General features: G+C 41.9%; 1 protein-coding gene across 6 annotated transcripts in view; it reads left to right on the top strand.

The window, feature by feature from the left end:
- Window positions 1-13252, top strand: part of cnksr2a (connector enhancer of kinase suppressor of Ras 2a) — a 71355-nt gene that overhangs the window by 30211 nt on the left and 27892 nt on the right. For all 6 annotated transcript variants that reach the window (XM_084341303.1, XM_084341305.1, XM_084341302.1 and 3 more), the window contains exons 10-17: window positions 835-947; window positions 1068-1222; window positions 2589-2678; window positions 4232-4446; window positions 7476-7527; window positions 11810-11985; window positions 12265-12338; window positions 12464-12535. In XM_084341303.1, coding sequence (XP_084197429.1) covers window positions 835-947; window positions 1068-1222; window positions 2589-2678; window positions 4232-4446; window positions 7476-7527; window positions 11810-11985; window positions 12265-12338; window positions 12464-12535 — 947 coding nt within the window. The remainder of the gene's footprint in view (window positions 1-834; window positions 948-1067; window positions 1223-2588; window positions 2679-4231; window positions 4447-7475; window positions 7528-11809; window positions 11986-12264; window positions 12339-12463; window positions 12536-13252) is intronic.

The raw sequence follows: 13252 nt of genomic DNA, 5'->3' as shown, positions 1-13252 counted from the left end.
CACATAATTCCCCACGGCATTCCCACACTCCCTCTACGACTGCAGCCAAAGCGCGTAATTAGGTCAGGGTACTGTGGCTCAGCAGGGTTTTGTTTGCCAGCTGAGACAAACTGGAATGACTGGAAGGGAGAATTGATGGCACCATCCACCCACATTCCCACTGCTCCAGCAAATTATGAAATACATCTCCCTAATTAACACTGATTATCTACACAATCAGGAGGAAGCACGAAGCAAAACAGTTTTCCTTTCCCTCCATCGCTGTTTTGTTTTGTGGGAACACTTCAGTTATGACTTCTAAAGGATAATTTTTCACATCTCTTGTCTCCTGGACATCATGTCTACAGGCTATATTACTAATTTGCTTTTAATTGTCTTTGGAAATGTAATTCCTGCCTGCAAATATGTTGACCAGCAACAGATTTTCCAGTCACATCTTTGCATAGATTTTGTCGGAGTTGGTGGAGACCAAAGGCGAGCTAAAAGAGAGTGAATATTTCCTCAAACGACAGCTTGGTCTCATGTAATGGCGGGATATTGGGATATAACCCTTGAACATGGAAAATAGAGCTGCTTCGTCTGTTGTGTCCGTTCCACCTACTCTTTCCGGTGGACCAACCAGACATCGGTTGGACCACATACGGTGGTCCAACCGATGTCTGTCGATAGAAAATGCGTCACAAACAGTTCGTAATACTACAAGTGCAAGAAATTCCATCAATGGATCAGAGGCTCAGTCTACATTGTGTTACCTCATTCAGCGATAGATAGTGACTTTACAGATATTTACATGTAAAATATTTGAGAAACCTGATCCACTTTTCCTTTCTTCAGCCAACCAGAAGTCCTGGCAGCGGTTCGGCCACACCCTCAGGCACACCCACCAAGAACTCCGCCCTCCAGGACCTCCACATCCCCCCTCCACCTGCTGAGCCATACGCACCCAGGTACAGTGTCTTTGTCTGGGGGGAAAAAAAATTCAGCTGATAAGAAAGTAAAACCGGTGACAGCAGAGAGGGGCTCTGACTCTGACGACCATTCGTTTGCCACCTCTGCTGTTGCCATAGGGATGAGACAGGAGCCTTGTCTGGAGATGAGGCATCACGCAACCACGGTGGCGTCAGCGTCGCTAAGCGCTCTGAGTCACCAAACTCCTTCCTGGATCAAGAGTCTCGCCGGCGAGAAGAGGAGGAGCCCGTGTACTGCACCACGCCTACATATGGTACGCTCTTGTGATGAAAGTGTGTGTGTGAGAGAGAAAATGAGAGAGATTACTGGGTTCAGTCTCATTCTGTTGTATTGAACCACTTCACAAGAAACAATCATGGGGCCGAGAGTCCACCTGCCACCCCGAGGCTGTTGATAGAAAAGTTTGTGAAGTGAGCGAGGAGGGCTGGGAGATAGAGCTGAAGAATGTATACAGATAAAATGTTTCATTTGAGTCCGTTTTAATAAGTTTAACGACCTGCTTTTATTAAGACTTTAACAACTTTATGTATTAAAACACACAGGTAATAATTTAACCTCTCTGTCATGGACTGTTTGCGAGTTGTTTCTTGAGATGTAGCAGATGTAGGTCGTGACTGACGTCATGTGGCAAGCCTCTGGCGGGTGGAAGCGCCTGAAGGGATAAAATAAGTGCGAGTTCACCCCAAAATCAACATATTCTACCTCTCTCCTGTTGTGCTATTTATGCCTCCAGACTGTTTTGGTGTGAGTTGTCGGGTTTTGGAGATATCAGCCGTGGAGATGTCTGCCTTCTCTTGAATATAATGGAGCTGGATGGCTCTCGGCTTGTGGTGCTCAGAGTTTCAAAGAAAACATTTGGAAAAACTCGACAGCAGTGTCTCTTTGCAGACATCATGAACTGGTTGCTCAAGATCACCCACAGTTGTGCGCTCATTTTCTCATGGCACAAGCTGGAATCAGAGAAATTTGATTGTTGGAGATTAATTTAATTGTTGACTACTTATTGATTAATTTTTGCGGCTCTGGATTTTATAGGCTTTTTATGTGGGTCTGTTATGTGCGGTCATGGTGTTCATTAAACACAATAAAGTAAAACTAATGAACAATTGATATTAATGCAGCTTTAATGAATACTAAGACGATCGCCAACCTGTGACCTATAGATTGACACCTCATTTCAACAGATATGAGCTTCTATGCCCGCCCTAGAGCCTACAACAGCCAACAAGTGATCTCGTAGGCATGAGACCCACTGTCCGTTTTTCCACCTAAGCTCTTTTTTCCTGTTGAATCCAAAGAAATAAAATAGTTGTAGATTCATTTAATAATTTATTAATTGTTGCAGCTCTAGATTTGATAGGCTGTTTGAAAGCCAGCGTGTGTCCGTTAAGTGCCTTCATGGTGTTCATTTAACGCAATAAAGTGAAACCGATGCGCAGTTTTGTTATTGCTATTAATGGACCTCGTATAAATCGTGGATGAAGTAAACAAAAACTTTGCAACAATCCCTAAATCTTCACATTTCAGAGTCTAAAAATGGAGCCAGAAACCTAATCCTCTCCAAGGAGAATATTAAGTTTTATAATTGTGTATGTGTGTGTGTGTGTGTGTACTTGTAGGCAGGCTGAGGCCCATCTCCATGCCTGTGGAGTGTAACTGGGTGGGCGACTATGAAGACCCAGCCAAGCTTAACAGAGAGAGCCGCAGAGGTGAGTTGCCGGCGTGTGGAGTGCATATGTGTGTGTGTGCACCTCCTGAAGAGCCTGTTAGATTCAGTTTAATGTTCCCTTCGCTCTGTATTAAGACCAGATCAGTGTGTGTGTGCGTGTGTGTGTGTGTGTGTGTGTGTGTGTGTGAGATCAATGCGCCTCCATTCCTTTCTCTAATTCCCCCTCTGATTAGCATCACAGAGAAACGAAATAAGAGGGGATGAGAGGGGGTGAGAGAGAGGGGAAAAAAAAGGTAGACAGTTGGCACAAAGGCAGAGAAAATGAAAGGGAGGAAGAATAAAAAGCGAGAGGAAGAGAGGAGGGAGTGAGGAGGAGGAGGAGGGAGGAACAGGGAGAGAAAAAAAAAAAAAAAGACTATTCTCCCTGACCTCCACCTGAATCACTCACGCAGTTGCCATGGCGACGCTGACAGCAGCTCTTCTCGGTGTCTCACTTTCCTCCGGCCGCTGCCTAGCAACCAGGGGGAGGACAGGGCGGGCGGGAGGAGAGGGAGTGAGACCTGAGTTTTCCTCCCCGAGGTGAGGAGGAAGTTGGTGGGGAAGAGATGTAGAGAACGCGAACCCCTGAACTAATCCGATAAACACACAACGGCGTTATTGTCCCGCACGCTGTAACAGAAGGTGCTGGAATACGGCTTCATCGTCAACTTAGAGACTGTGTGGTAAATACTGGATGGAGCTGACATGCCGTCACACGTCGGTTGTGAGTTTGGCATAATGGTAGCCACGCCCTAAAGTATACCATGCTTTAGACCATAACTTACTAAACGAACATCATGCTGTGTTGAAGACGACTTGAAACTAGAGATTGAGACCATGAGAAGAAGGGCCGTTTTCTCATAAGCTTACATACAAGCTGACTTCTTTTTGTAGACAAGCAGTGGAGTCCCCCCCTTTAGGCCATTAGAAATAAATGAAGGTTTATGGCATGTACACATTAGCTTATGGCGTCTTTTAATTCACCTAACATCTTTAAAAAAATAGCGGTTTCATGTTATCTTTGAGAATTCAGGAAATACTTTCAGAACGTTGCTGGTTGAAACAGATGGTTACCGACACAAACTGGGGCTAGCTAGCAGCATACTTTCCATATAAGTGTGTGTGTGTGTGTGTGTGTGTGTGTGTGTGTGTGGAGTGTGTTGTTGTTTCACAAAAAAAAGTTATATTAAAAACATTTATTATGATGATGATTTTCAAAATATTTTGAATTATGTAGTGATTGCATCATGTTTACTTGCTCCTAATGACTGATTAGCTCAATAATGATGCTGTGATTAAAGGTCAAAGTCTGTAACTGAATAATTATTTATTATTTTAAACACTAGTCTGATTTTAATGAATCTTTGAGTGATGTGACCATTTTTGCATTGTGTTTTATATAAATATTTCTTAATTTTAGTCTCAAATTAACGTAGAAAAACCTCACTGAGATTAATTAAGATTAATTCTTCTGTAGCAGGTGAAGATCAATACTGTAGAGAAAAATGTGTTTGCATGTGAATTTGATGCATTTGACTTTGGTTAATTCCACAGAAGCAACACTGATGCGTTACGTGGGACTGTCCAGCATCGACGACAGGACCGGCCCTGACGACTACTCCTCCCACACAGCTCGTCCGGGCAAACGGTCCAATGAGACGGCCAAACGCGCCAAGAGGCGGAGCCACCACAGCCAAAGCCCCTCCCACTACGTCCTCCAGACTAGTCAGAGAGATTCTCCGCCGAGAGACCCCGCCTCCATTTATCACGTGAGTCAGTTAATTTATCTGTAGACCACATTCACACGGCGGCCATTTTCTTCTGATGTAACGCTCAGGGTGGGTAAACTAATAGCTAATAGTGTATGTATTTAATCTGACAAATCATCATTTCACAGCATCCTGATTGATTAGCTATCATTAGCTAATGTATGCTAACATAAAACCATGTATTTGATGACTGCAGTTACGGTTAAACAACAGCTAACGTTAGCAGATGTTGTGATTTGATCATTATTTGTCAGATTAAACACGTTAAGTGCAGTAGGGAAAGCTGTTCTTCCCTATTTTCAGTCTTTAGGCCAAGCTAAGCTAAGCTGAGCTAACAGCTGCTTTTCCATCTTCATAGAACACAGATGTAATATTGGTAGCAATCTACTTATCTAACTATCAGCACAAAAAGCTAAAAAGTGTATATTCCAAAATGCCAAACTAGCTGTTTCCCTAAGCTAGCTGTTCCTCTCTATTCCTAGTCATTAAGCTAAGCTAAGGTAAGCTAAGCTAACGGCTGCTTTTTCCAGGTTCATTGCTGCAGTATAAATGTAAGAGTGGTATCAATCTTTTCATCTAACTGACGTCAAGAAAGCAAACTGTCAAACTTTTTTTAAGAGAAGTCTTAGCATCCATGTTGCTAAAGCTGATAAAGACAGAAGTACCAGCATTTGAAAGGTTAGAAATAAAGTTATTTCTACCTGGAGTTGCAGGTTGTAGCTTGCACATTGCGTTATGTAGTTGCATAACTGTGATCAAACCAGGTCATGAAACTTGTCTTCTTGTCTTCTCCCCTCAGTTGCCTCCTCAGAGTAAAGACAAGTTGAATGACGTAACGATGTGTCTCCTCTCTGATTTGTTTTGATACTCAGACGTTTGAGGGGAAAAGAGAAAACATTCAAGCTTTTCCCCCTGCGGTGAAAAAGCGCAGCAGTGGAGTGTGATCCGAGCGAATGCTGACTCCTTATTACCCCCCTGTCACTTCCATGACATCTGTCTGCCCTGCCTGTCCGTCTGAGCTCGCCGCTCCCACGTCCAGACAGTCAGCCTGGCCGGCGGCGACCTTATACGTCCTGACAGCATCTCTTTGTAAATTAAATGTGTTTGCATGTGTGTGTGTGTGTGTGCGTGCCCGTGTTTTGCGTGAGTGTTTACAGTGTGCATGGCTGCTGCGATGGCAGATGGCGTGTCAGTGGGTGTGGGCGGGACCATGTCATCTGTCTTGCTGAGCGTGGGGCCGTGAGTGGCCGAGCTCCAGGCTCTGACATGTGTAATATAGTGACATCAGAGCCGGTGTGTGTCGCCCCGGCTGACCTGTCGAGAGAGGTCACATCTCAGATATATGCCAGCTGGAGGTGAATGTTGTAGATCAGAGGTTTTGTGTGAGGTTTAAGGTGGAGATACACAAGGTGAAAGTACTGCGATCTTGAAATAAACATCCATGAATCAGCTTAGAAATCATTAGTGCGAGAGGAAGTATTCAGATCCTTCCCTCGATTGAATAACGATGCCTCTCATGACCTACATAAGCAAATAAGAATGCGAGTGAGTAGATTAACAATCATATTTTGGGTTGTAACGGTGGAAACACAATCACTTTTGTCCACAGGGGTCGCCAAAATCAACTACAGCAAATATCCTCTGAGTTCCTTATTCCAGCTTTAAGTCAAAATATGCTAATTCAGTTAGGAAAATGTGCTTAAAGTAGTAAAAGTAAAAGTTTCCAATGCAGAAAAAGGTCTTGTGTGACTGTTATAGTATTTATAGTATATCATTAGGTTTTTATTACTCATGCATTAATGTAAAAGCAGGATTTTATGGTTGAAGTTGGTGGAAGTGGAGATGATTTTGAACTATTTGCATGTTTTTGGACCGCAACTAATGATTAATGTTATAATGGATTGAGCGGCTGATTTATTTTCTAAATTACAGGACCAGTCTGTGGGATGTAGGGGACTTATTGGCAGGAATGAAATTCAAAAATCATTATTGTGTTTTTATTGATGTATAATTACTTGAGCAAGGTGCAATATCTAGGAATTGGCCACTTCATAGTCATAGTTAACTGAGTTAGCTAGCCAGCGGTCCGGACTGTGAACTCGGAGCATTAGAGGAGTGTTAGTGACCGGTACAGGCTGGGGCTAACTGGTTAGGATGCTAACTTCAGTAGACATTGCCCATATACACATACAACATGATATAAGTGTGTTCTTACATATTGCATGTTAAAATGTGCTAGTTTCACCTGGATCTGCAGATATTCAGACAAGCTCATGGTCAATAGTCGTCTTGTGATCAGTCTGTTTTTATCACACTGTTTTATTAAACTACGGTGGCTCTGAATAGTCAAACAACCCTTCAAAGGGTGTGATTAGCTTTATTCCACTACTGGAAACCATAGAAGAAAAGATGCTTCTCACGACTGCAGAACTTGCCTTAGAATAGTCACGTTTTTAAGTTTTCCTCAGCATCAAAGCGATCCAGTGACAGTCGTCTGTACATCAGTGAGTACGCTGCCAACAGGAAGAGCTAATAATTAATTCGGCATGACTTTCAAAGGAGCCAGTTAACAAACACAGGCTTTGTGGTTCACAGCTAACGAACAGACTCAGTATCAGACCTTGAAGCCTCTCTTCTAGATGTTTGTCCTTCATGTTTTGCTTACTGATATTTCAGTGTAATCCCACGAGGCCCCTGCGCTCTATTTTCCCTCATTTCCTCGTCACCTGGACATCCTATTGTGCTGCCGCTCGCCTCCCCTCCCATCCTGTCCCTCTGTTCTATGTTTAGAGGTGTGAGCGCTGCTGAAGTCCTCCATGAGGTTGACTTTTCCACCCGGTGTGTGAGAAAGAGATAATGAGCGAGCTTCCCTCCGAATCTGTGCGCCTACTGCCTCCTCTGCTCTGCTCCCTGTGATCTGTCATCTTTTATATCCCAGGATTCTTTGCAGCAAACAAAGGCCACTGATTCATCCTGACAGCCTGCTCACGCTCCCTCTCCTCTCTCTTCCTTTTCCAACATGCTCTCAGACATACCAACAGTCCTCCTCTCTGCAGTCAAAGACCAGGAAGAAGAATCGAGGTAAGCAGAGACGCCACCTGTTCGGTTTTTCAGGCAGGAGCCGCCGTCACAGTCCGACACTCGCCCCGCCGTGGTCGTTCATTCGTTCACTCTCTCTCTGAGGGACGTCGAGCTAATGGACGGTGAACAAAAAATGTGAGAACAGCTGCTGCTTCCATTGAACCAATTATCTCAGTAACACTTTAATTCGCAGGTCTGTAATTGGCTAATAATTTCCCTGAAATTTGGGCAAAAAATATGTATTTTGGGAACCAATTTTTCGTTTGAATAGAGACAAAATACCGAGACTTTAATTAGTTAGACTGTGTTTACAAACAGTTTGTCATTTGCAGAGCGATTTCCATCAATTTCCACCCAAATGAATCTTTAATGGAACTGAACTAGGTTTCACAGAGCGGTTGATAGTCTTCCCGGGGTGCTTATTCACAGTCAGTCACAAACAAAAAATCTAATTTAAACAAGACCAGTACAGAAAGATCAGGAAATTAATGAAATAACAACACAAACACACGGCCATTTAATCAATTAAAATGTAATAATCAATTGTATGCTCACCTGTGGACGTATTTCCCTCATAGAAATGATTCAAGACAAAACAATATTCTCCTTTGCGTCATAATTTTGAGTCCAATATGGTTTCTATGCTCAAATATAAGCAGATATTGTTTGAACAAGCATAACCATCAGGACATAAATACAAACAATCCAATACTGTATATCCTGCCATCACCCTGAATAAAGTATGACCAGCAAGACAATCTGAATTTAAAACACATCACTGAAATCGTCCAGCCACAGCAGCGTAATCAGAATTAGCATCAACATCAGTGTGAAACTCTGCACAGTGAAGCTCAAACATCTGAGTGAAGTAGCAAGAAACTGCAATATTTTTGTATTAGCAGCTGCTGTGCACTTACTAGAAGGCTCTCTAATGGTAGCAGCTAATTAGGGAGCAAATAATTAGAAAGGCATCACTGAACACAGCGTCTGCAGTTTCCTTTCCAGGAACTTTGCTATGAATTTACAGCTTGATAACACTTCAGTTCTGGGAAACTATCAACCCAAACCCAGAATCCTGGAAAAGCACAGAATATGTTGAAACTTAACATTTCTTTATGCTCTGTTTTCTATTTATGTTGTGAGAACGCTGTGCTGATGCTCTGGTTAGGTTTTTGGCACAAAATTCACTTGGTTAGGTTCAGGAAAAGATCTTGATTTGTCTTAAAACACCTTAAACGGGGCTAAAAATGTCACAAGGTTGCACGATGAACACCTGGTTTTCTTGCCACAAACATGGTAATAAACTGACCCGAGTTTTATCCAGTTGTTTCACGCTTACAAATGTCAACACGCAGTCGCAAAACTCATCCAACATCCCCTCCACTTGCTGATCTGACAGTTTGCTCAAAAACAATGGCTGAAAATAAGTTGGATATTTACTTAAACTTATTACTTAAGTAAGTGATGATTGTCTTTGTCATGTATTCTCAGGATTCGGCCTGAAACTAATGATTTCTTTTAATTGATTTTTGATGAATTGATTAGCCTTTCTCTAAATCAGCCCACACAAGTGATAAATGGCTATAAAAATCAATCAAAAACGTACAAAAAAATCAATTTACATAGATATAAAACACATTAAAGTCATTAATCTTCACATTTGAGAAGGTGCAACCTGCCAGTATGTGACACATTTGCTTAATTAAAGGCTTTAATGATTAATGATTTATGCTGTATTGGTCATTTATTAATATTTATACTGTGCTGGTGAAAAGATGCCAAAGCAAACCCGCATCTTCTTGTTTGTTTCATCTGCTCAGATATAAATATATAACTCAACTATCCTGTAAGTTTGGGATTTATCCGACTGGAGTTGCCAAATTAACAGCTGCTTGAAGTTGAGTCCCCACAACAGAGTCGGTTTAGAGTCTGGAGAAAAAAACATTTTTCCTCCCTTCTTGTTGCAGAGAGACGACTGTATTTGCATTTTAACACATCATGATGATTTTGCAGATTTTCAGACTGGACTGCAGGCGAGGCAGTTTCCAGTCTGTTAGCTATACACTCTGCACTTAGTCCACATCAACATTTACATATGAAAATGCAGTGATTCAGCACTTCTTCATATAGGGCAGGATAGTAGAGCTGAAAACTACTTTTAATGGCATTAAGAGTGTAACATAAAGTAAAAAAGCCAGGTGATATATCCTTAAAAATCCTTTCGTTTCCTGTAGTTCAGATGATTTCTCTCCCTCGTCGTCCTCTCTCCAGCTCTCTGGTATCGGTTTCTTCTCTCTGACCGAAGCTTTCTCTTCCTCTCACCACACTAACGAGGATCAACATGTTGGAAGTGATTCTGTCGCTCCTTTCACCATCTGCCATCGCGAGAAGGCTCTGAAAAGCTTAAGCTCCGTCTGCACTTTCTCTCAGGCTTTGTTTGTTTACAGCAATTAAACCAAAGTCTGAAAATGGATGCGATGATAATGATTTTTAATTTTAATCTGCCTTCATCTCCTTAATCAATAGCAGGTAAAGAAGCAGACTCAAGAATTATTTCTGTAGTAAAATCATTTAATGATTTTTTAAAAAGCGCTGCGCCCTCATCAGACACGTTATGAAATATTAGTTACTGACTCTGGTCTGTCCTGAAGCCAGAACTCAAATTGGTGATGGTATCAGGCCAGAGCTTCAGTGGAGCTGCTGCTCAGAAATTAAATTAAAAGTTAAAGATGTGAACTTCTGTACATTATTAGGATGTTCAGTGTCCTCTCTGTCTGAGTGTATAACTATATAGCTGAGGCTCTTGTCTTCTGTCTCATCCTGTCCTACGTTACGCCACATTAAGTTACGTTACGTTACGAGAGCAGAGAGTGACACATTCAAACAGTTCTAATAATTTATTGACTTTAACAGCTTTTTAGCTTCGGTTGTGCAGATTTAGGGATATGAACAAGTCTGTACGGTGTATGGTGTCATTAGCATCAAGAACAAAGCAGCTAGCGTGGTTTCAGACTCTTATTCTTGTTTAATTCAACATGAATAAATGGAGTTATATATGCTATCTACTATGCGGCCAATATTTCAGCATCTGTATCGGTGACACTTCTGTCAGACTGACGATAAAATTAACTAAATTAAACATGTGCAAAGTCATCTCACTGCATGTCCCGCCCACAACAACATCTGATTGGTCAGAATTAACAGCCTGTTAACACTGAATCTGAATCTGCAAAGTAAGTAGTAACTAAATGTATCAAACTATTTCCATTTTTCTATCGACGACGTGTCTATCGCCGATACATATTGCTATCGTTTTATCGCCCAGGCTTGCGTGAAAGTCCTGTGTATGTTGAACCCAACCGTTCACCTCCGCTTCTTCCTTATGCTGACTTTGTTGCTCTATATATCTCTCAACCTGACTTCCTCCTTTGCGGATGTAATAATCGCTACGGCCACTAGAGGTCACCACCTAAAGAGAAACGTGAAGGTGGGTCGTAATAAGCTGTGTTCACAATCAAACACAATCACAATCACAATACTTTTCTAAATAATAATTGGTCATTAACTTATATAGCATTTGAGCTCAGGTTTTACAGATTTTTGGGATATTTAAAGATAATCCATGAAGCAAAAATACCAACGTACGCACAGGCGGGCCATTTCTATCGGAGAGTTTAAAGGTTTGATTACCTGCAAAGTCTCTCTGAACCTTCAAACCTTTTCACGCTGCATGTTTGAACTGTAGTTTTCTTGTTTATATCACAGTGGAGGAAGTTGTTTTGTGTAAAGACACGCTGAACGCTGCACTTTGAAGAGAATATTGAATTGTATCCCTCCTGTTTAAAGTTGTGAGACCTTTGATACAGCACAAAAAGAAGTTTCTTGGCGTCCCCCTCGACTGGGAGCTAAAGTTTGCCTGGTAATCTCTAATGAGGAGCCCGCTGTGAAAAATGTTACGGGGCTTTTTATGCCAGAAGGAAGAAAAAAAAAAAGGCAATTCTTATTAAACACCTCTTACTTTTACTGCAGTGCAGCAGCGTTCTGTCAAATCCGGAGGCTGAACTCCTGCCAGGAATTATTGCTACATCAGGATGTGGCACTTTGTGAATGCTCTTACTTCACACTACGATGAAAGAGTGAGCGCTTACAAGCAGCATTAGTACGACGCTCTGCCGTTTGACTGACAGTTCTTCTTGTATTCGACCCAACTTTCCCTCAGTTTTTCTGATTTATATTCTCTGTTTGTCAACACCGCCTTCATGTTTCTTTCGTGTCGTTCCAGGACGAAGTTTGGCCTCCCTGAGTCGGAGGCGTGTTTCCTGCAAGGCGTTGGGCAGAGGAGACTGCGAGGGCTGGCTGTGGAGAAAGAGAGATGCGAAGGGTTACTTTTCTCAGAAGTGGAAGAAGTACTGGTTTGTTCTGAAGGACAACTGCCTGTACTGGTACATCAACGAGGAGGCGAGTCTCTTTCTATACTCGTCCTCTCCTTTTCCAGTATTTCAAGTGGCAGTTTCCCAACATGTGTAACGTGTTTCATAGTGTTTAAGAAGCCGGAAAGTAGAGGCCAGAAACAAATGATGAAATTTGACTTAATGGTTTGAAATGATTCTGTATATTTGGAGGTCCACGGAGTCGCAGTAGCCACATTTGTGGGAAATACACCAGACTGACATAAACCAACATTTTCCATTCCAGCAGATTTCATTAGCTCATGATATTATTTCTGTTCCTGTTCAGGATGAGAAGGCGGAGGGATTCGTCAGTCTTCCAGAGTTTAAGATCGACCGGGCCAGTGAATGTCGCAAGAAGTAGTAAGTGCACGACAGCCTTTTAACTTTTAAGCGTGTAAACTCGTGCATGTGCAGCGTACATGCTCTTGCGAATAAATGTTTGGCTGCAAAAATAACTCCCTCTGTTTCCCCTCGTGTCTCTGTAGTGCTTTCAAAGCATGTCACCCCAAGGTCAAGAGTTTCTACTTCGCGGCAGATGGAGTGGATGACATGAACAGGTAAAGCAGCGTGTGCTCCACACTGATGAAGGTTATGCAGTGAGGGCAGACTCCCTGTTGGGTGGCGAGAGTGCAGCTTCCTGTTTACTGTCCCCAGGCACAAAACAAATATGTTTTTATTTGATAAAACAAAGAAAGATGCTTTTATCTGCCAAGTGATGCGAAGGAAGAACATCGTTTGTGAGATATTTCTGTGCAGAGGCTCTCCAAGCTTTGTTGTTCTTTATATAATCATCCCTTAATACAGTTGGTTTCACTGGTTTCCAGTGAGTATAAATAATGAAAATATTAACAAAATATCCTGTAATTGGTTGAATTGCAGTGGCAAAAGGAAGTAATAAGTCCTTAAGACCTTTCTTAAAAACTTATTTGTGAGTTACTTTATGAGTATGTTTGAGATTTCTGGGAAAAGTTCACTTTCTTGCCAAGAGTTGAATGCGAAGACGCAGCCAGTTAGCTTAGCTTAGCATGAAGACTGACAGCTAGCCAGGCTCAACTTCTTGTTTACAGATTAAACTAGAATAGCATGCATCCTCCACAGCACAGCAGTCCACTTTAATTCAATCAAGCCTAATCAAGTATCAAATAAAACATATTTAAATCTGCTACATCTGGATTTTTATCTGGATCCACATCAAACTGTAGCCACTCATAGATACCAGCCTAAATACACCTGATTTTTTTCATCAAGATTCCCAAAATTAATGAAAATGTTGG

Source organism: Pagrus pagrus (genome assembly GCF_965226575.1).
Source record: "Pagrus pagrus genome assembly, chromosome: 20".
NCBI classification, from domain to species: domain Eukaryota; kingdom Metazoa; phylum Chordata; class Actinopteri; order Spariformes; family Sparidae; genus Pagrus; species Pagrus pagrus.
The sequence above is the reverse complement of the archived record's forward strand: the minus strand, read 5'-3'. Positions and strand labels throughout refer to the sequence as shown.